Source organism: Taeniopygia guttata, chromosome 8 (genome assembly GCF_048771995.1).
Source record: "Taeniopygia guttata chromosome 8, bTaeGut7.mat, whole genome shotgun sequence".
Lineage (NCBI taxonomy): Eukaryota > Metazoa > Chordata > Aves > Passeriformes > Estrildidae > Taeniopygia > Taeniopygia guttata.
Window position 1 is genome coordinate 27,868,596 of NC_133033.1, and position 27,604 is coordinate 27,896,199.

At 41.2% G+C, this 27,604-nt stretch overlaps 1 protein-coding gene across 2 annotated transcripts in view; it reads left to right on the forward strand.

Moving 5' to 3' along the window:
- Nucleotides 1–27,604, forward strand: part of ATF6 (activating transcription factor 6) — a 73,108-nt gene that overhangs the window by 4,224 nt on the left and 41,280 nt on the right. For both annotated transcript variants that reach the window (XM_030279796.4, XM_030279797.4), the window contains exons 7-13: nt 1,803–2,023; nt 7,276–7,461; nt 7,859–7,950; nt 19,119–19,259; nt 20,999–21,118; nt 22,452–22,554; nt 23,941–24,005. In XM_030279796.4, the coding sequence (XP_030135656.4) occupies nt 1,803–2,023; nt 7,276–7,461; nt 7,859–7,950; nt 19,119–19,259; nt 20,999–21,118; nt 22,452–22,554; nt 23,941–24,005 (928 nt within the window). The remainder of the gene's footprint in view (nt 1–1,802; nt 2,024–7,275; nt 7,462–7,858; nt 7,951–19,118; nt 19,260–20,998; nt 21,119–22,451; nt 22,555–23,940; nt 24,006–27,604) is intronic.

Consider the following 27,604-nt stretch of genomic DNA (forward strand, 5'->3'; position numbering starts at 1 on the left):
ACTGATTTTTGAAGTAGTTCGAGCTTTAATTTCTGGATCCAAAGCATTTTTTCACTCTCTGCCTAGGGCAGTTGGGACACTGTTTGCCTTGCTGGAATTGCCAGCTGCAGTTACTCGTTTCACCAGCTGATGGCCACAGTCCCTTGCAGTTGATTGCATAGGCACTGAGGCACGGAAGGAAAAGGAGACAAATTCTTAAGGGCACAAAACTAGAAATTATTGCAACTGGGAAAAATTTGTCTCCATTACTGACTTCTCTTCCATCAGGGGTTCAGCCAAATCTGGAGATGCTGACATTTGTTGTAACATGCCTGAGATTGCTAGACTGCTTATAACACACATCAGCACAGTCGATGTGACCTAATTCTTATTCCTTCTGATGTTCCAGCTGATAAAATACCATCTGGAATAAGGAATTCTGGGGATATGGATTTCTTTGAATATAAGTCTAGTACTCTGAAGATCAGCTTCTCTTTTTTCCTTCAAGAAAAGTCAGAACAGTAGTTTCTGTGAGACAGTATAGAGGAAATACTTTTGAGAATGTATGTCCATGCTTTCCTTCAACTGATGGTATGTTTAAAATTTCTCTTGTGCAGCTTCCATAACAAAAACCATAAGGATCTTTTTTCATTAGTCTAAATCCCCTGCATATGACAAGTTGGAACTACCAGTTTGAAATATGCCATTATCTTCAAAGGAGCATGAGAAATTTTATTTGCACAGCCCCTTTTATAAAAGCTTGAAGGAGAAAGCACAGTCTTAGAGCATCATCTCTTTTATTCATTAAAAAAAAATGAAATAGTCTCAAATTCTTCATTTAACGTTGTTAAACAGGGTCATAGTAAGTTATGATGTCTTTGAGATTGTGTCTGCAAAAAACAAAAAAAAAGGACTAGTTTTGCCTCATACATAAGATCTTGGCACTAGGTAAATTACTTCACTTTTTGCCTTCCAGAAGGCTGGATAAGTGTTGAAATCCATTGTTGAGCATTTTGGTTGGAATGCTTAGCTGGAATGTGCTCTTTCTGAAAGCTTGCGAGGTCATCCTGTTACAAAGGATTAGACAGACATTAGTATGTTTTCAGACAACAGAATATTACTCAAGCACCTGCTTGAGTTAAATGTAGTTGTTGGACTGAAATTTCTTGGAAGTGACTGTTTTTAATTCCATTTGAAATTCTGTCAAAATGACCTCATTTTTTCTGACAACTTTTCTTTAAGCTCGATTCAGCTTGTGTGTAAACTTTCTTGCATAAGTCATTTTTCTAAAAAAATGGTCTTAGTGTGAAATGAAGCTTCAGTGTAAGTTTTGAAAGTGTAACTTGCATTGTTCTTTTTTGATCATCTTCCATCTCTCTGCTAGTTTGAATTGATTTGGCATGAGTCACTTTTGTGTAGTAAGTTTTCCACTGAATACAGCAATAAAGTACTTATGGACAAAAGGAAGAAGGAGGATTGAGGTAAGTTGGCTAAATTCTGTGAAAAGGTAATTCAGAGTGCTTCAAGTATTAGCAATACTGAGTAATGTATATAACAAGTGTTGAATTTTATTAACATTGAAGAGCTTTTGGGACAGAGCTTCATTTATTGGATTTCTGTAATGTTTGTAGTTTTGGTTTGCAAGATGGATTAAGAATCCTGTAAACTTCGGATCAACTTCTTTCCATTTTTGTTCTGTGCAATATACTGATGGATTTGAGATCAGCTGTGCAGGGCAGGAGAGGATAGCAGAATGCCCCTACAAAGTGGTGATGTACAAATCCATTTAATCCATGCTGAGTGCTGCTGTTCTTGTGTTCCAGGTCCATCCGTGATGCTGCCCCAGCCTGCTGTGGTACAGCTCCAGGCTTCTGGGGTGCTTCCTGCCTCCCAGCCAGTCATTGCAGTCACTGGAGGGGCCCCAGCACTTCAGAACCACACAGTGAAGGCGCTGTCTCCTGCTGCTGGGAGCAGTTCCAGCTGCGGCAAAATCCCAGTGACAAAGCCCTTGCTCCAAAGCAGCTCCCCAGCTGTGGGGCTGGATGTAAGTTCTGACTCTGTGATAGCTGCTAACCTAGTCTTGTGCACCTCTTTCAGTTACCTGCATGTGGGACCTAATGGTCCCTTCAGAGTCTCAGGGAAACTCTTAATAGGATTTCCAACCGTACGCAGGGAATTTAGCAGCTTGGCGCAGAGCAGGGAGGAACAGCTAAATATCTGCTGGCCTGCGTGGAGTTGCAGACCAGGTGTGCAAGTGTAGTGGCAGAAGTGCTGATTGATATTTTCTGTAACTTTTCTTCTCAAGTGTGAGCTCTCCTTGGCTGGACCTCTCTTACATAGAGGAAGATTTGATCTGATTTTTGATTAGTGCTAAATCACTTTTCTAATCCATATAATAAAAATGTTTCTTTGGAAGCAGATGAGTTAGAAATTTCAATGCCTCAGTCTCTTTCCATACCCATTTATCTCTCTGGATTTGACTCATGACTTTTAGAAATTTCAGTTACTGAGTTCCATATGATCCTAATCTCTTTAGGCTCCCTTTTGGTCATTTATTGAATGAGTAGAAGAGGATTAAGCTCTCAACAATTACGGTGCAAATAAGTAAGTTTTTCTGTAGTAGCTCACAGCAAGCAGTAGGTGTAAACAGTAAGTTTTGAGATATGTGTGGGCTTTTTTTCCCCTTCAGCTCTGACATCTTAACCCAACTAGCAAGCTGGGTGTTAACTTGACTTAACTTCTAGTAATTTGGAGCTGCTTTGATAGCACTTTGTTGTCCAAAGAAGACATGCTTGTAGAAAGGACCAAAGCTTCTTGTTAGTGACTTCAAAACTGTCATTCCCCAGTGTGGTATTCCAAGCACAGTTGTGAGCTGAGGATCCTATCATATGTCAGTATAAGGGAGAAAACACTGGTGAAAACGTGAAATTTTGCTGTATAGGCACCTGCTTATTAGCAGTGCAGGTCACTGTTTCCCAAAAGCAGTGGGAAGCATGTTCCTTCAGCTTCTTTGGAAGGATGTTGCTGTATAATTTCCTAGTGTCTGAGATTGCTACTCAGGCTTGATGGTTACTTTTCCTCACTAATGATATTTGTGTGTAGGCTGCATTTTATAATGAAAATACTCTGCTACCAATAATTTAGCAGCCAGAGTACAGTGGAAACTTGATATTCAATATGCAAGAAGCAAAGGTCTGTAGTAGGCAGAGCAGTTAAGTGTGCTGCATTTTTTAGTGAGAATTCCATGTCATGCAAAGTTAACTCAAGAGAACAGAGATCAATGACCTGCAGTCACTAGATTTGTGACTCCATGTAAGCACGGCTAGCATGGCACCTTGCCATTGTCTGAATGTAAGGTTTAATTGACAAAACCCCCTTATTGTCATCATATTCCATATACATATCCATGACATGAGGAGTCAAATGTGTAGCTGGGGTACACATCTTATCTGTTTTTTACAACATGAAAAAAAAAGTTGCAGCTGCTCTTTGGCACATAGTGTGAAAAAGTACTTTGAGAATAAACAAATGTTTTGGGATTCAGCTGGGGCCAGCAGGGTTAAAATATCTCCCAGTTCCCTTGGACACTGTATGTGGCACTCAGGGCTGCGCAGATGGAGCTGTCATTTGAGCTCTGTAACATGTGTTATTGTTTGCTAATCTAAGCAAATGTTGCAGGATAAAAAGAAACACTGCAGGACTTTCTTGTGGTTTTAGGAGGGATAAACTGTTAGCTTAACACTCAGACTGCCAGTGGATTACACTAGGACGGGCTGATGGCAGGCTGTAGGTGTGAGGCTCTGAGTATCCTGGTGGCACACATGTGCAGCCTGCCAGCCATGGGGAAGTGCCAGAGTACAGAAAATGTAGAAAAGATTAGTTATGCAAAATAACTTTAGCATAAATGTGGATTTCTGTTGAAGAACCCTCATTTCTGTGCTGTACCTTGTGTAATATGAACTCATTAAGCAAGTTATGTTCTGCTGAGTTAGAGACTACAAAACCCAGAACTTCCATAAGAAAAAAAAACCTTGCATATGTCTTGTATTCCTGCAATCAAGGATGTGTCTTCAAAGACAGCAGCTTTCATAAGCTGGGGGTTAGAAGCCACCTAATGCTATGTTGAATGGCTTGTACTTTGAGCTCTTTGTTAACTTTCCCAGCACATGTACAAAAACTCCGGCGTATGAGAGACATTCTTGCTTCTAGAAGTACAGACTGTGTTGGAAGGCAGATTAAATTTTGCTCACAATTGAGTTTTCTTTGGAAGTAAATTGAGATAGCAGTGTTTGTTTGTGAAGTGCATGACTCTAAAACCTCTGAATATAAGAGGTCAATCTGAATCTGGTTAGTGCAGTTTGAAGCAAGGATTTGCAATGAACCTGCCAGTTCTCCATATTTACAGCATTTTTGTGTGCCTCTGCTAGTGCTGGTGTGGTTTTCAAAGCTAGAAAGCAGAAGTTGCATCACTACTTACTGATTGTTTTTAAGGCCAATGTTCTCCCTCTGTGGTCTGTGTTTCCTTAGAACCAGAAGTTGCTGTCTTGAGTGGAACATCAATATGATACAGCTTTAAAAGCTGGGGGTTGTAAAAGAAGTTTGCAGAGGCATTTGCTACCTTTAGTCTTGGTTCAGCATTTGTGCAAAGCAATGTTGCTGAAGCAGACTGACATTATAAATTAGTTCCTTTCCCTCCTGAATATCAAAGTGCTCGAGCAGGGGGCATGTTTACCTTGGTGCTAGGCCAGCTGTGTAATGCCGATTGGCATACTGCTTCCAGGTTCAACATTCCTGTACCACTTCACTCACACAGCTCTTTCCATTTCCTGCATCACATTTAGGTGGGATTGGGTGTGCAATTGTGGCATATTCCCTGAGAAAAGCCAGGCAAGACCTGGAGGGCTGATCAAGGAGAACCTTATGCTGTTTAAGGATTGTAACTTAAAACAAGTTAAGGACACAAATACTGAATTTCATTTAAGAAAGGCTTAAAAATTAGTCAAAATGTAGTTAGTGTGGCATAGACTGAAATGCAGATACTGCACAGGGTACCTGGAATTAGGCTGGGGAGAGCTGCTACTCTTCACAGCATTTGGACAACTGTGAGTAAAGTAGAGAAATCTGGGTAAGTAGCACATAAAATGTAGATGGCAGTGTCTGAAACAGTGACAGATGTACCTTAGGATGTACTCTTAGTGCAGAGGCACTGCACTGGTGCTCTAACACCTTATTTTCTTCAGAGAAGCACGTAGATTTGCCAAAGGTTCCAGACATGCAATTAAAAGCTGTCCAGTAATGAATAATCCTGAGCAGGTCTGCAAACAAGAATGGATGTAAACAATTTGGTCTTTTCTGAGTTCATGATGCAGAGGGTCTTTTTAAATAGAGGGATGTAACTCCTTGTTTGAAATAGCACACAACTTGAGCCAAACTGCTGCATGAACTCATTCCTTGTTTTTTCATCTCTGAACAGTTTAAGTGATCCTGGCCGCAGACTGGTTTGTTCTGTACACTGCAGTTCTTGGCTAGCCTGGATCTTTTTTTTTGGTCCAGTTTTTATATGTCTGCAGAAGCTTTTTTATGTTAAATATTGTACTTTAAAAATTCAAGACAAAGCTTAGTGTTAATGAAAATACGTTAAAATGTTTTCCTTCTCCACTCCCTGCTAAAGAGAGGAACTGGAGTAAGTACAAATAGCTTCACTTTCACAGACTTTGGTTGTTGAAAGCAGACTAGACATATACTAAATGATCTTTATAAAAAGCAATTAGCCCAACATGGAGGCAGTCCAGAATGTTAATGCACTGTAACATGTTTTCTTTCTTTGCCACCAAACTGCATCATCCTGAAGAATGGTGTCTTCAAACAGCTTGTGGCCACTTTTTTTTGAAGATGCCAGTGCCTTAGAACAACATGTTGTCTGTGTGCAGGTAGATACAAAGGGAGAGCTGAAAAGCTGTGGTTAAGGTTTTTTACATAGCTCGACTCAAAATCTGAATTAGTTAATGTTACTGTTCTGTGATTATATTATTTCCCTAGAATAATACTTTTGGAATAGTTCTCATCTTTTTTCTTTAATGTTCCTGCTCTGAGAGATGCAGGTTACACCAAGGCCTGTGCTGGTAGTTCCTGAAGGATATTCAGGTCTGTATAAGATGGATAATTCGGTTATCTGTCAGTGTAATTGTCACTGAGGCACATCCAGTTGCAACTTAAAATGTGATGGAAGTCTTCTGTTCCTAATGAAAAGAGAGTTGTTAATCTGTGAGGGAAATGAAATCAACAGTCTAGTGTTTGAACTTAGTATTTCAAGTAGTTTTGTATAGTTCTGCTGTATCCATCATTGTTGTCCTTGTCAACAGCAAGATGCTTTCAGTCTGGGTTGTCCCACTTAGTGCAAACCACAAAATGAGTAAGTGGTAAAAGATGATAGAGTGTGTCTGCTTGGGAAAAAACATCAGTCATCAGGGCTGTTGGAGGGTGGGGAGGGGTTGCTTTGAGCTGTCTAGTCTGGTCTTGCAGACTGAATGCCTGCTAGTGGTTAGAATTAATTATATACTCTCCTGGAGTATGTTTGCTGGTTGAGCTTTATCCCGAAGGAATCCAGTTTGTGTGCTCTCAGAGACTGTTCTGTGATGTGATGTGAACTGCTTTTAGTGGGACAGTCAGGAAATGTGAACCCGAGCCACACTCCTGATCTGAATTAAGATGTTAGTGCAGCTGCACCCAGAGACTGCATTTAAACTGCTGTGTAAGTGCTTGATACACATAAATGTGCAATCTGAGATGAGCAACACTATTCAAAATCTCAAAAACTGTGTAATAGGTGGAAAAGGTACAGAAGCAGGTGTAATCAGTATGGAAATTACTTCCATATAGAACTGACTGGAAAACCCTAGAAATTTCCTGTTAGGAAAGCAGATGACTGATTGTAGCCTGTAAAATGGTGCAGGGAGAAGTCAAGGTGAAAGACTTGCTGCCTTGCAGACATGAAGATAGGTAGTTTTTGTCTTTGTGATTTAATTGATCAAATCAAACTCGAGTATATGTTTGATGACCCCTGCATATAGAATGATGAGAATACAGATGAAAACTGAGACAATCCAGGACCTGTTTTTTCCTTAGGTGTACCATGATCCTGAGGTGCCTCTGTGCTGACCATTCCAGCTCATTTGAAGCAGAGTATGGGAAGCTATCTGTGCAGACCTTTGACAAAGCAGAGAAACAGAAATTCTGTGTGAAATGGAGGCAGTTTTAACTTGTGGATTGCTAACAGCCTGTGTATTTTGTGTTCAGGTGAATGTCTTAAGGCGGCAACAGCGCATGATTAAAAACCGTGAGTCAGCCTTTCAGTCACGCAAGAAAAAGAAGGAGTACATGTTGGGGCTGGAGGCCAGGCTGGAGGCAGCCCTGCTGGAAAATGAGAAACTCAAGAAAGAAAACAGCACGCTGAAGAGGCAGCTGGATGAAGTGGTATTAGAGGTAAGTGATGAAAGTCTGATTTTCAATGAAAACGGTTGTTCAGGTGGAAGACGCTACAACAGAGTTGGGGAAATATTGACTGGAAGACCTTTGAGGGTTTCTAGCCCAGCATCCCTTCAAGCATGACTTTTACCAACTGTAGGTCAGGATAGCTGACACATTATCTGTTAGACTTTTCATTCTTTACTTCATGGTGTTTCTGAATATTTCATTGGATAGAAATGAACATAATGTATAAACCAAAGTTTTGTTTTTAAGTAGTTCAGGAATACATTCACACATAATTAGACAAGTATAAATCTAATAATCAAGTACAATTTGGTGTACTTGGCTTCTGACATACCTGCGCATATGGGTACCCCTCTTCTACTCAGCGTCTTCTGTTTTCTCTGTCTAGAACCAGAAACTCAAAGTATCATCTCCGAAGAGAAGGACAGTGTGTGTGTTGGTGATCCTGGCCTTTATAATGTTGAATTATGGTCCATTGAGGTAAGCTGCTTAGAAATTCCTCTTTGCCTAGCAAGTTTACTATCCTGAAATTTCTGTTTGAATCATTAATAACAGCCAGTGTTGTATTTTAAAGCCTTGAGCTTGAAATATGAAATGTCCTTTATTCTCCTCCTGCTTAGGGGAAGATGCATCTGTATAATGGTTTCTCTTTTGGAATCCTTCTGGCAATAAATCTCATTTCTCCTGGTTTGGCATTTTTTTAATTCAGTGGCAGCATATAGCAGTTTGTCTGCTCCATTTATACCTGCAGAAATTAGGAACTGTGTTTAGAATCCTTTTAGGAAAAAAGTCAAACTTGGAGAGCTTATCTGATTGCTCATACCTGTGCTAATTTCAGTAGCTATGACTTGAAACTGCTTTAGTACTCAAAATACCCTGGAAATCCTGCTGTACATTCCATGCCTTGCACTCCTGACCCTTAGACATGTCCAGCTGCAAGCTCCCTCATTACAGAGTAAGCCCTTGTCTCCCAGGTCTGGTGAAGAAGTTGTTCCCTCCCCTTAATAGTTGAAGTGGTAATCAGAAACCTCTCTTGTTTGAACTGTTATCAGTAGGGCGTAGAAGCCAGAGAGCAGCGGGGAAAAGCAGCCAAACACTTCATAAAGAACTCTGTGGAAGAAAGGAAAATAAAAATAAATACTTCTTGCACATACCTGTCTATTTAACTTGACTTTGGAACATAAAGACCTTTTAGATTGAGCTGTTCACTTTTTCAAAAAGGCATCATATTTCAGTAGGATCCCAGTCAGCAGTGTCTGCATTTGTCCTCAAAATCCCAATCAAGCTAAAGGAATGGGATAAATATGGAGGAAGTCTTTGTTTCTGACTGTGATACATTTTTATAAAGTGATGTTTGTATTTTTAGTGTTAGAAAATTTGCTAAAGCTGAAATTCCTTCTCAAGTATTGTACTTACTGCAAATATTGTTTATCTCAGGAAGTGAAATACAGATTATAAATTTGCTTTGATATGGGTGATGTTAAGGTAGACCATTTATTTGTGTATTTAGGAATTGTATTGTGATTTGTGACTATCAGGCAGAAAAATCATCTTCCAGATAGTAAGGGATTGATTTGTACATCCCATCTGCATTTGAAGCGTTACTACTCACTTGAGAGAGACACTGGTTGAGAATTACTAGAACCAGTCATATTTTTCTGAAGCTGGGGGAAATGAACTTGTGTCTGTATTACAGTGAGATGATGGAATGCATGAAACTCTTGTTAGTGATGAAAGATTTGGGAACACAGAGAGATGGGTGGGATGTCTTTTACCACAGTGCTCTGAAGTTTTGTATCTTCCCTACCCCCAGGAGTGAGCAAGGTGTTGAGCTCAATGGCAAGGCATTGCTGTCAGAATGGGCTGGAAGGTCATGTTGTGTTGATGTCTTTGCAGCACTCAGCAACTATAGGAATGTGACAGGGTTAACTTCCTGACAGGTTTGATGTTTAATGAAGTAGATAAAGCAAGAAGAAATCCTTGGATGTCTTGACTGTTCCTAGCCAGTACAGTAGCTGGGCATGCCAGTGTAACTGTTGTGCCTGAACCAGGTGATTTGCATCAGCTCTGGATTTAGGCAATGAAGAGAAATGTAATTGCAAATTTGCAAGGAATTACTCTTCCTGGGTTTTTATTTGTCCCCCATAGCAGAAGAAATGCTCACACTGCAATTAAAATCCTAAGCTATATCATGGTGATGTGAATGTTTGATTGTGCAATACTCTTTAGAAGACCCAGAATGTGGGATATACAGACCATTTCTTTGGATTTTACTCCTTCCATACATATTTTCTTCCATTTATAAAGCTGTCACTGAATGGCAGCTCCACAGACATGACAGGATTGCTGTTCTGCTTAGTCCTTAACAACCGAAGCTTCCAATATATGTGCTTTTTTTTCAGTCCCCCAATTTCTTACAGAAATAAGTAATTTTTTTTATAATAGCCATGCTAACTTATACTTCAGCAAAAACACTATTTTCCCCCACTTAGCTTACTGTGGAATCTCTAGTTTCCATGCAGTGGTTAGCTGGAGGTGAATATGTTCTGGAAACTTGTGTTGCCATTTTTTGAAATTATTAAGAAATCATTTCACTTGCATACCTGGATGGAGGTGTGCCAGCATTTGGGCTCAGGGTGTTTTGATCCGAACATACTAGCAGTGAGTATTTTGTTACTTAAAACCAGTGAACCATTGCAAAGAGAATATGACATCCAAAAAAGCAAAATCATGGGAAATTCACCCCTTAAAATCTGTAGCAGACTTTGAAATTCCCTTAGCTGGCCTTATTGTAAGATGCTTCCTAGGTTCTCATGGCAAGCTGTAGGTTTTTTTGAAGACTAGAGGTAAAACAAAAGGGCAGATGTATAGGTTACCTCTTTCTATCAAATCAGAGGAGAAACAGGTGGGATTTTTTAGGGTTGGGGATGTGAGGCTGAAGAGCAGTCCTGCAAAGCCTCCATGTCCTGCAGTGGATCAGTGAATGTGCAGTGTTTGGGCACTCAGCATCCCACAGAACAATCCCATCTGGATGGGTGGCTGTGTAGTTAGTTCTGTGTTTTCCTCTGCATTAATGGATATGTGTTGCACTAATAAAGACTAACACATAATTTTTTTAATTGGTCTTAAGTCTTGTTGCCTGTGTGTGTGGTGAGATGTTTGTAATGTTTCATGGAGGACTCTGAGACTGCTGTTCAGCTGTTTTAAGATTATGGAAAGCAGTCCAGGATGTGGCAGCCCTTGGCAAATGAGTTTAGCAGATAAAATTATTCTGCTGACACAGGTTTTCATGCTGACAGATAGCGTGGGGGTAATCTGTAATGCTGAACTTGGGAATGTGGGGGTGAAAGTCTGGTAGGGAAGTTGGTCTGTTGACACAGGAAATCTGTTTGAAAATACTGGAGGGAGAGTGCTGCCCAATCTGCCTAATTACTGACAAGCCTTTCAGAACATCCTTCAGTCTTTGACACAGCACCCTGGTATCTCTAAGATAAGAATGCAAGTCTAATTCTATAGAAATTGAATGCCAGTGTAATTTGAGGATGTGAAAGGGGCTTGTGTGGAGTTAGTGGTAACTGCATTAGGTAGCTCTGTGTTACTAAACTCTTTGGGTTTGTTGCTGCCTTGTATTGAAAACTTAAACTTTCAGTTATTAAAAGCAGAAGTAATTTAGCAGGAATTCTATTGGTGTTTCTCTTTTATCTGTTTGTTTTATACTAGAAGAGAGGTGCCCAGGAATTTCCCATCTGTGTCTCAGTGAACTATTCTGTCTGTAATCTTCGTGAGTTATTTGGATTTGGATTCAACACGTATAAAAACTTCCTTTTATTATTATTTAAGAGTGACTGGTGAGGTGTGTGGATGGTAAAGGGTACATTTGGGTTCAGTTCATTGCTGAGATCACCCCCTTGCCCCAGCCTTGCATTCTGTGAGGTGCAAGGCAGGAACTGGCAACCAGCAGCATTTGCCCAAAGGCAGTGAGCACACAGGACTTTGGGCAGGGAGGAGGAGCTGGAACCAGGACATCTGGAGCTGGGTGTCCCTGGGAGCCAGGCTCTCCTGCCTCCATATGTGCTTTCTGTGGAGCCAGTGTTGGTCCCACTCCCAGCTGGCATGGCATCATTGAGACATGGCTGGCTGCTCGCATTGACAAATATCTTGATTAGCTGTGCTGTTTTTTTAGCATATACAAGATCAAATCTGGTCATTTTCAAATTATTGCAGTTCCTATATGCTTTTTTGTCCTCCTTTGATTTCCACATTTGTGTTGGACTATGCCTTAGAGTAAACAGATCTGAGAATGTGTTAAACAAGCACAAAGAAGGCTGAAACAAATGGTAACCAAGCACATGTTCTAGTCTAAACAATCCATGTATTTATTTTGGGAATATTTTTATTTTGATTCTCTTCCCTGCTCTAATTTCAATATAAATTGTCTTGTATGTTTGTTTTGGTTTTTTTTTTTAATGCAAGTCCTACATGTGATAGTAAAATATTTGCAGGGAAAGGAGAACAATCGCAGAAGACGCAAAAGATAAATTTTCAGCATCTCTTCTTGGGATCGTAGCAGCAAAGCATGTAAGCTAGTGGCTGTAGCATTATCTTTTTGGCTATAAAAAGTGTTCACTAGTTATCTTTCCCCATAATCAGTCTGCATAAGCTTACATGGTGGTTGTCACCTAGCAGCAAACTTGGAGCATTTATTAAGATGTCAGCCAGCCATAACGTGTCCTAACTACCACTTTAGCTATGTAGTGGACAGAAAACAAAAATACAAAGTTGGAGGGGGGATTTGCAAAGAGACGGGAACAGGAGGTTTGAGATGGTGAGGTGATACTGTTTTTTTAGTATTATTATTAATTTTGTCTTTTCTTACAAGTTGGCCACCTCTCTATGGCTGGAATCCCTTTCAAACTGGAAATCAGACTTAGGGATATGCAGAAAGTTGTATTTATGGTGAAGGATGACTGAGGTGGTGATTGATGTAGCTCAGTACAGCTGCTGCTGCTTCAAAACCTCTTGTGTCCCGCTGACCTCAAGCAGCTGCAGAAGAATAGCTGGCCTTTAGTAGAGATTTCATTGCAGCTCCTCTCCAGGGTATCCTCATGGATTTTCCTCTGCTTTCCAGGACTATCCTGGAAACTGAATAATCTATTAAAAATTTAGATCCACTGAGCAGTTGCAAATAAAGACACTGGCCTGGCTGGCTGAGAAGAGATTTGTCTGCTGTTGTCATAGACTACAGCAAAGGAAGAAGCAGTGACTTTCAATTCCTGAAAGATTTAGGGGTGTGTCTAATTTCTTAAATTGGTAGCACAAACAGGGAAAAAACCCAGAAGTGCTAAGATTAATTATCTTTTACTAAAAATGAGAAAATTGCCCAAGGATTGTTCAGCTTCCAAGCTACCATGACCTTCTGTTTGTGAGGATAAAGTAATGAAAACACAAGTCTTCAATAGCAGTACCCAGATTATTATCCCACCTAGTATGCAGGATGCTAGTCAGCACTACTGGGGTCTGCTAAGCTTTTGGAGCATGAAGGATTTGGGCTGCTGACAGCACCATCCACTGAGCACGACTGTATTGGTGTCACTGTGGTCTAGTGCCCTTAACCAAGCTGAGCAATCTTGAGCTGGGGTGTGGGAGAGCAGGATTATTCTGAGGCCTGGTGCATTCAGCAGTGTTTTTGTGCAATTTTGCTGTTGTTTGAGACTTTATGCTGCACTTCCTTGAATAAAGAAACAGACCCATTGTATGGTCAGCCAGAGTGTAGGCATACTTCAGTGATGGGATGTTGGAAAGTTAGAGGAATAGTGCCAGCAGGGAGCATTTTCTGTGTGGGCAAAGGAGCTGGTCTTGTTCCCATACCATCACATGCAGCAAGTGTTGTGTTGCTGCAGAGGTGTGGGAGCTGTGTGCTTGTGCTGAGGTCTGTCAGTACAGATCCCATCTACAGCTGCCAGGCCAAGGTCCTGGTGTGATCTGAAGTCACCTCTGTGCTGGCACGTGACCCCAAGCAGTGACATGGTATGTTCAAAAACATCCCAAATGTCCCCTTGAGTAGCATGTGCTGAGTAGCCTAAAGCCATGTGTCTGGTACCTGTCCAACATATGAAGGAATGGCAGTGACCAACAGCTCAAACAGCAGTATTTTGGCCTTATATTAGCTTGTTTCCTTAACAGTTCTTCCTGGACTCTGTGTGTGCTCCTTCCTGCCTCCATTCCAGGGCAGAGTGGGGCAGGTTGGTTGGAACCACTGGTGGCTTGCAGGAGGAGTGGCAGAGGAGCTCTCAAAATCGCAGTGACTGCTTGAAGCATCTCTAAGAGGTGTTCTGAGAACAGAGAACTGCAGACCATGGGCTGTACTTCAGGGTCAGTTTCTTTTCCTCAGTTCATCCACTCCTGGGCTTTTTTTGCACTGGGTGAAGGATAGAAAAGGATTGGTTTTCTGCTTTTTGCAAGCCTCAATAGCTTCCCATATGTCTTCAGGGGGCTGATAGGCTTAAATGTGATGTATAGTAAAGCTACATACAAATGATGGCAGTAAAATGCCTATTAATTTCTTACTCACTAGTAGAGAGTAACTGGTGAAATGTGAAGAAAAAACTGAGTTGAATGCAAGAGGCATGAAACAGTGCCAAGTTAGCCAGGCCCATGGCTTTTGGGTGCCAAGGAAAGATGAAGCCCTCTGGGTGTTTTAGCAGAAACAGCAGAAGCATCGGAAAACATTTGAGGCTCTTAACACTTGTAGTACAGGAAACTTAATGTAATGCTTGTGACACTGAAGGAACATGTTTCAGTGCTGAGTTGAGTGTACACTTACGTTGGAGATGGCCCAAAGATATAAAAATGCTTCTGCAGCACACCTTTGGTCTTGTGTTGTAGTTTCTTCTTGAAGACAGAGGGAGAAATTGAGAGACAAAGGACAGGCTGAGTGAATTGGCCATGGGTCTAGGTTCCAGATCTTTCAGTACCTTTCTTGATAGGTTGCTGCTTGCATAAAATTGAATACCTTTGGTTTTCTAACAAATTACAACTCTGGGAGCAGGAAGAGATTCCTTCGTGTGTCCTCTGCTGATCACAGCCACAAGCTTTGGCAGTAAAGGCCAGATAATGGTACAGAGATTTCCAAGCAAAAAAACCAGTACTCTGGGTGTCAATATTTGTTTTCTTCCTTTCTTTTTGGAGGCTTTATTAAAAATAAACTGCTATTTAAAGCATGCAAAACACAACAAAAATGCACAAAAACTCCACTTTGAGTTGCTTTCCTCCTCTTCCGCTGCAGAGGAAGAAGGCTGGGCTGCTCTCTCCAGCCCAGTACTCAGAGAGGGCAGCTCTGGAGAAGGCCTCAGGAGAAGGCAGAGTCTTGCAGTCAGCAGATGGTGCACTCATCAGGAGTAGAAATGAGAAATACTTTCCAGAGAGTGTCTGGCACTATGGCAGCCTTGTCTGGAATCAGGAAGAGGACAAGGTCTTTGGTTGGTGTCTCCTTGCAATGTCAGCTTTAGCTTGGAAATGTCAACTTTAGGTTGGAAACTTCCCAGTTCATACTCAGAGTTCTGTCCCCAGAAAACTCCTTGTTATGATACCACTATTGTCTTTCGTCTACAAATTGCTGTACAACTTAAATGTCAGTATTCAAAACTTGAAGTGCACAGGATTTGTTCAGCCAGAAGCACAAATGAAATTTAGTTTGGGCTCCTGGCAAGACTTGCTTTCACATTTATCAAACTGACATTCAAACCAAAGAAGTAAAAATACAACTAAAATATCAGGTGCTATTGAATGCCTGGAGAAACCATAGCAGGAGTGCTGCTTTTCTTTCCTTCTCATAATCAAATTTATCTACATGTCGGAACAAACATCTGGATGAAGTATTTAGTGGTTCTATCTTTTTTCCCTTGGATCTGGTTTTGCATCTGAAACAAGCAGAGAGCTCAGCCAGCTTGGACAGGGTGTTTGTGGCTTGTGAAAACCCTTTCATGCTCGCGGTATCTGGGATGTCCAAATGCGGGCTCTAAAGCCTTGCTAGGCACCCCAGGTGTGTGAGTGAGCCAAGCAGGAAAGATTCCAACTTCTAAAAGACTGTCTTGCCCAGTAAAGCCAATTCTCAGCTTCAGTCTTTTTTGACTTTGAATGTAGGGCAGTAACTCAGTTCCTGCAATTAGCAGGACTTGCATAGTACAGATATGCCAAAGTGTGTATCTGCACTTTTCCAGCTTCTTGTCTTGTAGCTCAACAGGATGAAAAAACTGTCAATGCTTTTGCCATCTGTCATATTAAACCAGTTCTTAAACCAGCTGTTCATATCTTAGTTGAAAATTCTGTTTTTCTGAAGCTTTCTTCTCTCTGAATGGGATCTTCTACCTCTCTTTTTCACGTTTTCTGGCCTCTTCTGCCTGATGCTTTTAAACGCCCAATATTTACTTCCTCTTCAGTGTCATGGAGCTGGGATCTGTTTTGTAGACCCTTCCTGTTGCTGCTTGTATTGTTGCTGTCCTGCTTGGCATTTGTGAAGCTCAGCATGCCTGAGGTCAGCAGATGTTTCCAGATGCAGCTCTGCAGAACAGGTCCATCATCATCCCAGCTGCTTGAAGGGATTCCTTGCTCCTAAGTCATGCTTTTTCCCCCATATTAATGTTGAAGGAGGAACATTTCTAATACCCTGTCTCGGACCCTCAGGTACCCACGTGGCAAGGGAAGGCCTTGGAGAAACTGGAGGACATGGACCATTACCTGCACATGGTCTCCTATTTGTTTCCTGAAGATGGAGCCCTATTTATAGACAAGCTTCACTAGTGTTCCCTCTGGGGAGAAGGGAAGAGGAAGAAATGATACAACAGAACAACAACTGTTCAGATGGGGAAAAAAATAAAACTAACAAAACTCCCCAAGTAATTAGAAGGTGGAAGTGGGGCAGGATTTCAATTTGTGGGGCTTTTCCTTATCCAGAACTAAAGTTATTTTGGTTTTGGGTTATTGCCACAAACCAGAGGAACAACAAAGGGGATTTTTACTTTTTTTTTTTTTTTTCAGACATGTCTGAGACATTGAGAAGGAACAGTCATATCAATGTCCTAGAAAAAGAATGGGAAAGGGGGAGTGCAAAAGTGGCCCATATAGCAGGGATTTCTGCTAGCTGTGCTTCAAAAGAAAAATTAAGAATTGTGATAAAGGAAAGGGCATTGGAAACAATACCCTGATATCATATTTTTTTCTCAAGTTTGTGTTCACATTATCAGAAGTAGGCACCATAGTTTATGCCTGTAAGGATGGGAAAACATACTTTGTTCACCTCCTTCGTCTTTTGCTGTTGAAGTTATCTTCTTTCAGGTTGAAACATCCCATGCTCAGCTAATGAAAACATAGAGATATTTTATGCTTAAGAAGAGGGAAAGTAAACATTTCCTCTCTTCTAGAGCTGATGCAGTAAATATGTGTGTGGTTTAGAATGGGTATGTAGCTAAAACAAGTAAATCACAGAAGGGAAGATTAGCTGTGCTTGTGGAGCAGTGCGTGTCTTTATCCTTGGTTTGGATTTGTCTCTGTTCAGGGTGAACTGCAGTAGGAATGAACTGTATGTGACACTTCACCTTGCCAAACTGGAACCTGAAATAACAAGAATTGCTTTTGCAGAATGAGACAAATAGGAAGGAAGAAGCATCATTTAAAAAAAAAGCAGTTTGGTGCAGTTCTTCTGCTTAGATTTTTTTTCTCAGCTTTAACTAGTTACATGGACAATTTCTCTGGTTCTCTGTGTCATTTTGAATGGGAAGGGAAAGAAATAGGATAGGCTAAAACACCAGTTCCAGGAGGTCCAGCAGCAGACAGGATGGCTGATACACTTCAGGCTGTGGAGAAAGGATTTGCAGGAGAGTTAACAACTTTCAGATCTTCTGAGGGATGTTCTTGGTCTAATGAATAAAGTACCACATGCTTCTGGCTGTCAGAACTCCAGATTAAGTATAGTAAGGGCATTTCACAGGTGACTGGCTTCCAGCAGCAATGTTTAAGCATCAGCCTTAGTTTTGAGCTCTGGTTCTTGGGCTTGAGACACTGCCAGTTGTGCTGATGCTTTTGTTGGCAGAGAAGATTTCTGATCTCATAAAAATTAGTAGGTAATGAGGATTAGTTCTTTAAAATTGGATAGGCCTGGTGTTGCCTGATAGGAGGTTATGAATAAACCATCCAGCTTTCTGTGCAGTAGAAGCAATGAGACATTTGGATACCAGTGTACACAGGCAGTAAGTTTTCTGCCCATTGGCACAAGTGAAAGCAGAGGCTGTAGCATTTCTGCTGCCCTCACTCCGTGCTGCTGCTAGAAACCTGGAGGAGATGAGGCAATCAAAGCAATGTCAACCTGCGTCTAGGATTGTCCTGATTCCTATGGTTCAGAATGTGACACAGTTGCTCACAGGGTTACTGCTAATAGAAATGCAAAAGTGTTGGCAAAAGAGGGAATTTCTAGGCAATTCGTCTGCCTTCTGCTTAGTTGTGGAGTATTTAATCTGCCCTCCTTGCTAAATTTTGCCTGTGTCTATTTCTATTTGTTGCCTGTTGTAAAGTGATGCCATGTAAAACCAGGAAATACTCACCAGTGGAGTTTATGCTCTGCTGGACAGGAGGGGTGAGGTATGAGTTAAAATACACTCTGTGAACTGTTATGAGCATGAATTGCAGAAATCTCATCAGTGTGCTGCATTGCATTTTTATGTTTTCACTCTGTTGCTGGTGGTGATGCTCTGCTGTTGGCAGCCAAGAAGATTAGGACTTGGGTTTGTAAACATGCATATTTCAGGAAGCAACTGTGTTATGAAAGAGGAAAGCCAGCCTCTGGAGAGAAGAAATTTAAGTATTGCTTCTGTGTTTTTGGGAGTTCTCCCTGGTAGCTCACCCTTCTGAAGATGCAGGTCTGGTACAGCAGTGGTGGGTTGTGTTGCCAGCTCACACATGCAGTGCTGCTCCTTCTCTGCATGGAGAGCAGCACAGATGCTCCTGGCTGGCTGAGTAGACTCCAGGACAGGATCCTTCAGTCCATGCTAGCACACACCAGATCAGGGTGTCAGGCACCATGGTCTGCTGCCCATGGGGCTGTTGGCGCTGCCAGTTGTTCTAAATCCAAGTAGTATTGAACATATTTAAGTTTGTGTACAGCCCTGGTAGATGTCTGGCATAACATTCCAGGCTTGCAGCTGCACGGAATTTGATAGCTAAGTTTTCCTTACATGTTGTATTCATATAAACTATCTAGATTGTACTTTGAGGCTGATGAAAATTGAAGTTTAGGCATGCTTTGATTTAACTGCAGATAATTTTCTTATCCCTGTAGACCTGGGTTACAAGCAGAGTGTTCTTAGTTTCAGCAGGTGAGGCTTGTCTGAGGGAATGTGAAAACTAGAGCATCAAAATCCTTCAAACAATTAAAACTGAAAAAGAGAACAGAAATTATTTTCTGACTAGTATTGCTTTGAATAATGATATTATAATGACACATCAGTTTTTTACAGTAGATATGACATGAACCTTATCCATGTAATGTAACAGCAGCCAGAAACTTCTCCACCTGAGTATTTAATGCCTCACAAAAAAATGCCTTGCAGACTTCTTGTGTGTGTGATACATTTTGCTATGTTTATTATGTTTTCCAGTGTATTTGAAAAGGATCCCAATGGAGTAGATTCCACTGTCTCTAACCACCGGACCAGAAATCTCCTGGAGTTCTCAGCTCACCAGGAGTCCAGCACAGCTCAGAAGATACCTGAGGGCATAATTTCTGAAAAGAGTAACAAGTGAGATGAAAAGCTTTTACATATTTTGGGTGGCAGAGGGCACTGGTGCTTTTAGCCCTCACTGCCCTGCTCACCTTTTCGGCCAGTGCTCTTGCTGCTTTTACAGAGTACCTGAGTTCTAAACACAGTGTTTTGAAAGCTTCTCAGTTTGCTTTTCAGATGAATATGGTGTCTTATCTCCCAGAGTACCCAATATGTAGAGCTTCAGAAGTGTACACGTGGCTGTGCTGCATGGTGTTAGGGAAGAGAGCTTATCCACAAGTGCTTGTCACCAAGATTTTCAGGACTTTCTTCAATTTAGCTGTTTGCTTTTTTCCTCTGATCTGTATTTTAGCTTGCATAGTTGTGATAGCTGTCATGTTATCTCTTCTTACTTTTCAAGCTGGGGTACTTACTTTTCTTAGTTGCTCAAGAGAAGACTGGGGAAGTTGACAAAAACACGCTCTGCACTTAGCAGTGTCTTTTTCATTTAAAAAAGTCCATCTGAGTCCATCCCTGTGCTTATCCATTATTTAATTAAATACTGCCTTTCAGGCTTCCTAGATCTCCAGCATGCAGTGCATAAGTGAACATATAATTGCCTCCAGATTGGAGTCTGGCTAATACAGCTCATGTTTTCCCGTTACAAGATCTATCCTATTAGACTGTCCCTTTCCAGTAGAGTGTTTTGGCTGGCTGAACAAAGCCAGGCACAGATGTGCAGAAAGCCCTAATGTATTTTGCCATGCAGAAAGAAGGCAATAAATCATGAGCATTTTAAGGCTGTAGCCATGTTGAGGGCTTTTGTATCCTACGTGCTGCATTTCAGGCCATGACCTGTGAGACAGAAGAGTGGAGTGGTTCTCTTAGGAGGATGTGCTCATGCCTGTACCTCCTTTTCTTCACTGTTTCACCCTGGGTTTGGCAAGCTTTGCTACATATTCTTTATCACTCCTAGATGGAGTAGAGAGGAGAAGCAGACATGAAGTTGGAGTGAAAGCTGGGAAAAGGAGGGGACTATGAATAAGGCTTTCATAAGCTCTTATACCTAATTTTTCAGAAAGAAGTTGAGGTTCAGGAGCTACAAGTCTGTCAAAATCAAGAGGACTAAAGCTGTTATGTTGATAACCTGTCAAGAGAGAAACCTACATTAGGTATTTGGTGATAAATAGTTAACCTGGCAGGAATTGCTGAGAGTGTTATGGATTTTTGTACTGAGAAATATATGCTCCTTCTCAATTTTAATCAAAACTAAGCTAGTTTCTGGAGACAGAGATGTAAATCCTCTCCACTCAGTTACAATATAGTTTGTGGCTGCTCATTTGTTGTGTAGGTTATGGTCTTTCTATCTGCATGGTTTTAGTGGATAATAAATTTAGTATTTCTGTACCAAGTCTTGCACAGCTCTGGAAGGAAAAAGAAAGTTGTGTCTGCAGAGATCACATAGTTTGCATACTTTGAGGAATATTTTACAGACTACATATTCCATCAATATCAGGCCTTCTTGGGAAGAGATCCAACATCTGCTAATGCTCATCTGTCTGTCCTACATTGAGAGCTGTCAGCCCCCTTTGAGGGATTGACTAAGAACATTGGATGTTTGATAGGAATTGTTACTCACGTGTTTCACAGGTCTCACGGGAGCAGCTGTAACATTCATGGGTCTGCTGGTGATAATGCTCATTTTCTGGCTTTGGTCAAAGGGTCGTGAAAAAGTTTTTTAAGGGATTTCTTACTGTGCTTTTGTTGATTTTTCCCAGGTATGACCATTCTGTATCTGATAACAAAGCACTAATGATAGTCTCAGAAGAACCACTGTTATATATTTCACCACCACCACCCCCCTGCCGGCCTCTGATCAACAGGACAGAGTCGCTGAGGTGAAAAAAAACACCTGTTGTGAGCATTTACAGTTTATTAGGAGTTGATATATAAACTCTGTGTTGGCTGGGTGCTGCTGGACAGCTGTGGATGATGCTATTGTCCATTCATGGTGCTTATCCAGTACCTGACCAGTGTCTCTCTCCTAAGTGTCTGCACTGTCCAATGCTTGCTGTCATAAGGACAAATCCACTTGGATCTTTTTAATCTTTCCATGATTTTAGTAATGATTTTCACTACTCTCTTTTCACACTGGTCATTTGCAATAACAAAATAACAATTTTCTGATTGTCTGGGTGTTTTTCACAACTTAAAAAGAGAAATCACTTGATATGTAGAAGTGTTAATGATGTGAAAATTAAGTCCAGCTAAAAGCCTTTCCCAGCTGAGTTATATAAGAGATGGTCTTCTCTTCTTCAGCTTCTGATAGAAGCAGTCTGAACCTGACAGTGCAGATGTTCTTTGTTCACTGTTAGAAAGCACCTAACTCCACTTTTTCTGTATATATGAGTCACTAACCTTGTCTCCATTCTCTTTGTCCATTCTTTCGCTTAGATTTTTTTGCCCACGTTTATCCATAATCAATAATTTGTCTTGAATTGATCAACTTTTGATTTTAGATTTCAGTAGTCCTTCCAGTAATTTCAAAATTACTGGGCAATAGAAAGGACTGTATCTATTTTATGTGGGAACACCCATGAATCTAATACTTTATAGATAAATCTTAAAATTGTATTTTCTTTCTGTGTTATTAAAAATAAGTTATCCTAAGGTGAAATAATAGTAATCTTCAATGTCTATGATGCCTTGTAGTGGCTACCTAGAAAAGAGGCTAGACAAGATTAAGAGAGTAAAAGCAGGTATTTATTAAAGGGCTTCAGTAGGTACACCTTGGGCAGTCAAAGCCCACCCAGGGCCTACACCCAAAAATGGACAACAGGTTATGGTTTTCATACTTTTGTAAGTTTGGTCCATTTGCATATTTGGGGTAAATCTTCCAGTTAGAGCTTCAGGTAGTGAAGTAATTTAGCCCAAGTTTGCACCTCCCCAACTCACTTTTGTTTACATTTCTCAGGGCCTGAGGCAGTGAGGTGTCCTTGATTCTCATGCCTAGAGAGGAATTGTTGTGTCTGACCAAAATGAGAAGACAATAGCTAACATTCTATATGGAGTTTAGAGCTATACGCTAAAGAACTGCAGGATTACAAATAGGTGAAAGATAGAAAAGCTAAAATCCTCAGGCATCATCCATATGGCAGGTAAACTGTTGTATGACACTAAACCATTGTGCCAGTGTTGTTTGCAGTCTGTGCTGATGCTGTTCTTTCCTAGGCTGACCCACGAGCTGCGAGGATGGGTGCGCAGGCACGAGGTAGAGCGCACGCGGTCCCGGCGGCTGAGCAGCAGCCAACAGCAGCGAGCACGAGTCCCGCAGGTGTGTGATCAAAAATTCATCCCATGGAACACTCTCCCTCGTTTGCTTGTGCTTGGCATAAAACTGGCCATCATGCCTGTAATTAGGGCGGCCAACACATCCTATTTTAAATTGCTGGGTTTGGTTGATTACTACATAGTCAGATTTGTTCTTCCATTCCTGCTCTTCGATTCAAGGTTTTGAATTTTTTTAGCAGCCATCAAAACGTGATCAGCATTTTCTAAAATTAAATTATTCATTATCCTTTTTATGGCTTCTCTGTAAAGATAAGAAATAAAACCTACAGCACATTCATCTGACTCACTGTTAAGGGCAACAGCTGATTTCTTTTGTTGAAATATTTCTATTGTTTAAATTTTTGCTAGAGGGATTTTTTTTTTGCATGACTACAGAATTATGAGACTTATGCTCATATTTCCCATTTTTAAAAATCTATTTTATCTACATGGCAATACTTATATCAAGGCTGAAATTAAGACAATGAATTTTCAAAGTATTCAAATTGATTAGGTGTAGTAATGTTGTGGCGGGCGGTTGTCCAGAGTGCTACGACCTTCTAGAAGAAGCATCTTGAAAAAGACACCTCAGGGGCACAGGCACATCTGTGCTCACACTGGGTGATTTCAGCTCTTCCGTGATCTGGCGACACAGAGGGAGAGACGGAGTCTTTGTGTGGGGTTCCAAGGAGAGCCTATTATTGAGCTTCTTCCTCAGAGGAGTCCAGGGACAAAGAGCCCCTCGGGTTGGAAAAGCAGGAATTTAGAGTTTATATAGGGATCTCGAGGGGTAGGACAGAGCACCAGGGCCAATGGGATGAGGGCACAGGGGTGGAGCAAAGGGGAAGGGCCAGTGGGGTAGTAGAAATCAACATACAGTAGCAAAGGGCTCTGGGGGCAATTTTCTTGCTCTCCCTTACCCTAGGGCTGTAGCTCAGGGGTTGGCCCTGCAGGGGACCATGCTAGGCTTTCCCTTTGCTGGTTCTCCGGCCCCCACATGGTAACAGCTTTAAAGGAATTGAGCATTACAATGTGGGAAAGACTGCAGTTTTCTAGAGAAGGGTTGTGTATTAAACTTCAGATCCTTCTCACCGGTGTCCCGAGCAGAATGGTAGAATATTTAGAAATGCTGTCTGTGGTGCCAAGCTCATTTTCTTGTCTCTGCATGTTGACTTCCAATTTGGCTGAATTAAAATCTTGCTGATTTTGTTGTTCCAGCTTGATTGATGACCATTTCAGTTTCTCATGTTTCAGTGGAAAAATATATGTTTCTGGTGCAGGGCACTGATTGACCTCTGCCCCCCATTCTGTGTGTTATATTTAATGTAGTGGCAAACCACAGAATTGCTTATTGGTTTCACTTTGTCTTTTCTTTTTTCCCCTTTTTCAGAGCTCCCTCAGTGACAAAGCAGATTCCCAGCTAATGGCCATGCCTTACACAGACACCAGTCTCAGGTAAGGCAGAACAGCTCCTTTGTTATTGCTTTCTACTTAATAACCTAGTTTTTCACCAACAGTTTGTAAAGAATGCCCATTTTCACCTTCTCAGGGTTCTTAAGCCAAATACAGCTACTTTTCTTGGTCTAATTCTGTCCCTTAGCAAATAACTGCTTCTGATTATTTGTATTATACTTGAAGGGACCCCTGTATCACAGCTTCACTCTTCCAAGGGCTTTTCTAGCTATGAATTTTAAGATAATCCTTGCTTTGCTCTCCAGAATCCCTTTCTAAACAGATTTGACTATTTAAGGAAAAAACAGGGGGAACTGACTTTGGACTCTGAGAACATTGTTAGTTTGTAAGAAGGTTTCAAAGAGTCATGAGTCTGGTAAGGGGAAGGTTTCTTTCATTATCTTCAAGAGTAGAGCTGTTATAGCTAGCACCAAATTTTTATGATGCACTTTAAAGTACCATTGTAGCTCATTTGCATTCTTTGTCTCCATCTGCTGACTTTTCTCTGGTGATTATTGGAGCATGGTAATGGATAATTTCCTGATGTCCCCTATCCACCCCTCCTCATAACTATGGTGTCCCTCTTCCCTGGTAACAGGAAGTACTGGACAGAATTATTTAAGAAAGAGGGCTTCTCTCTCCTGATCCCTGTGTGAAACTCTTTAGGAGGCTATCTGCTTTGATGTGCCAAAGAGGAGTGCAAGAGCAGAATGAAGTATGGAGGGAACTTTTTGGTGAGAACGCCACCTGAAATGGTGCTGTGGGAAGTAAGACAGCTGTGGCTTTTCTGTTTGCATTGCTGCTTTGAAAGTATGATTAGCGTGGAGGAAAAGAGCAAGCTGCAGGCAAACGTTACGGAAACAGGCTGTCAAATTTTGATACATCTTGACTTATACAAAAAAAAAGAAAAAGAAAAAGAAAAAGCTTTTTGAGTTCTACAGGCAGACGAAGGATAGCTGTTTCAACTGAGCACTGATGAACAAGCTTCATGCCATAAAGCAGTTTAATATACATGCTTGCATTACCCCTGAAAAAAAATTGTCAGGATTATTGGAAACAGTGTGAAACATCATGCAGCTCAGCATCTGTTGTGTTCTGAAGGAAATGAGATTTTTGGGGTTTTTTTTCAGATTAAGACTGTTTATGTGAACAGGAGACTGTCCTGGAACTGCTAAGAACATATAACAGATTTCCAGTTCCTCTCAGGGCCACCAACTACTAGGTGCTTTATGAAATCATAGAATTACAGTGTCGTTTAGGTTATAGAGGACCTCTGGAGATGTCTAGTCCAACATCCTACTCAAAGCAGGCTTAACTTCAGGTTTACTAAATGCCTGTTAGAAGAGATGGTCTCCATTGTAATCTCCATTAGGAAGCTGAGGATTGAAAAGAATTTCAGGGAAGTCAAAGCAGTGGAGGAGATAAATTTAAGATTATTTCAAAGAAAATCATCAACACCCCTCGTCTCTTTATAGTCTGTGTAACTTTTTTCAGAGGTGATTTTGTCGAGAGCTTATGTAAGAGTGTTTCTTAAGGCTTCAGGTATCAAAATGAGACTCTCCAGTTATTTTCCTAAGTTTTGCATTATTAAGATTGTGGTTCCTGATGCATAAAGCACTGTGTCCTGCCGCATTTCTTCCCAAAGCAAGCCTGTGTGCAATATCCCAGTGCTCTGTGATGCATAACAAGCAGTGTCTTTCAGAGTTTTAAAACAAAAGTTCTATATATCTCCCAATAAATGGCCAGGTTCAGCACCATTGTTTGGGATGCACAATTTAATATGGTGGTTTCTTGTAATATGCAAAGGTGCTACTAAAACAGCTGATAGTTTGGCACCTGGTTTTGATTCTAGAGTTACTCCCTCCCTTTGATGGTGGTTATCGGCAGATGCAATGTCCTACCTTGTAACATGTCACAGCATACATCACAGCTGAGACAGCCATGATGCAGAGTGTCATCATACAAATTCAGAAAGCTGCAACCCATACAGAGTAACACCATACCACATCAGAAGGCTTCAGCTGTCTGCCCATACAGAGTGACATCATATCACTTAGAAGGCTGCAAGCATTGCCCCTCGTGTTCTTTAGCCCAACCTTTTATACCCCTCATTGTTCATGCATTGTACCTGTGTGCGCTCTGTCCCCTTTTGTGATTGGTCAGTACCCCTGGGCACTTCATGTCTCATTGCTTTCAATACTGTTCACTTGCTTTTCACAGCTGTAGCCTGTAAGGGATGAGGCTTGGCCATAGCCCCATTCCCAGTTACCACAAACTGTAACTACAATAATCCCCTGGTATTGCTCATGTTTGATGTGTTACACGACCAGGAGAGCTTTGGAAAGGCCCTGTCGTTTCCAGGTGCTTTGGGGCAGTTTTGTCCTCTGGCTGGTTTTCAGGTCTTGTTGTGTCCCATGGAGTGTGGGCGAGCACAGTTCTGTGTGCCCCATGTCAGCTCTCAGGATGTGTTGTACGAGCAGCGCTGTGCCTTTCATCACAGCCAGCTCCAGAGCTGTTACCTTTCATCACAGCCCAGCTCCAGTGCTCCATCTCACATGTAATGCCTTTCATCACAGCCCAGCTCCAATGCTCCATCTCAGGAGGGGCTTGCTGGGCCTGGGTATTTTCATGGATGAGTAATCAAGCTCAGATTAGCTCCAGTCTTTGATTGCTGTGTGTGAAGGACAGGACCTGAATCTTTTATGCATAGTGCTGCAGAATGGGATGTGTAGAGTAGAGCTGCCTGCCCCTGATCCCCCAGGACTTACATCCCCAGTCCTATGAAAGGGCAACTGGCCTGGCAGCTGCAGTCTTCTGCTTGCAGCAGGACTCAGTTAGCAGTGGAAGAGAAGATTATGACAGCCTGGTATTACTGCTGCTTGAGAAGATCTCTTGATGATAGATTTGTGCCTTGTTATATTTTAGAAACATACTAAAATAATCTAAATTAGCCCCCTTAGTTCCAAACCTGGGTCAGCAGAAGACAACTTGGGAGGGGAGGGATGCCCGGTCAGTGTCCTTGCCACAAACACACAGTGCTATTAGAGTGGAGGAAATTAAAATGACAGGTTGAAGGTCCAGCTAATGGTTTCCCTGAGTACAGCTTTCCAGTATGATTAAATAAGTTATTTTGCAATGGAATTGGGGAAGTATAAATGATAGCAGTATATGCTAGGAGTTTCTCACCTTTCCAAGATAAACAGTGGATAAGTACCATGATTGTAGGACTTGCCAGTGTTTTGGCTTAGAATAGTTTAGAGCATCTTTTCCTTGTGTCTCTTATATGTAAGATGAGAACCATGGAAAAGATAAGCCAGAATTATGTGAATATCTTATTTTTGCTCCTCTGTCTAAATTGAAATGAAGAGCAAACCTTGAAGTTGACCAGGGGAAAAATTTTTGAGTTGACCAGAGGATACAGCAGAAAAAAAAGAAAAGAAAGGTGGGTGAGAAAGAAAGTGAATTTGTCATTTGACAGTAAATTAAAAGCTCTGTTTATGCTTAACTTTGTACTTCTTTCCATTTCAGTGGTTTGAATTCTTAGCAGTAAAAGAAAATTATTTCATTACTGAATAGTTTGATACTTTATTTCAGAACAATAT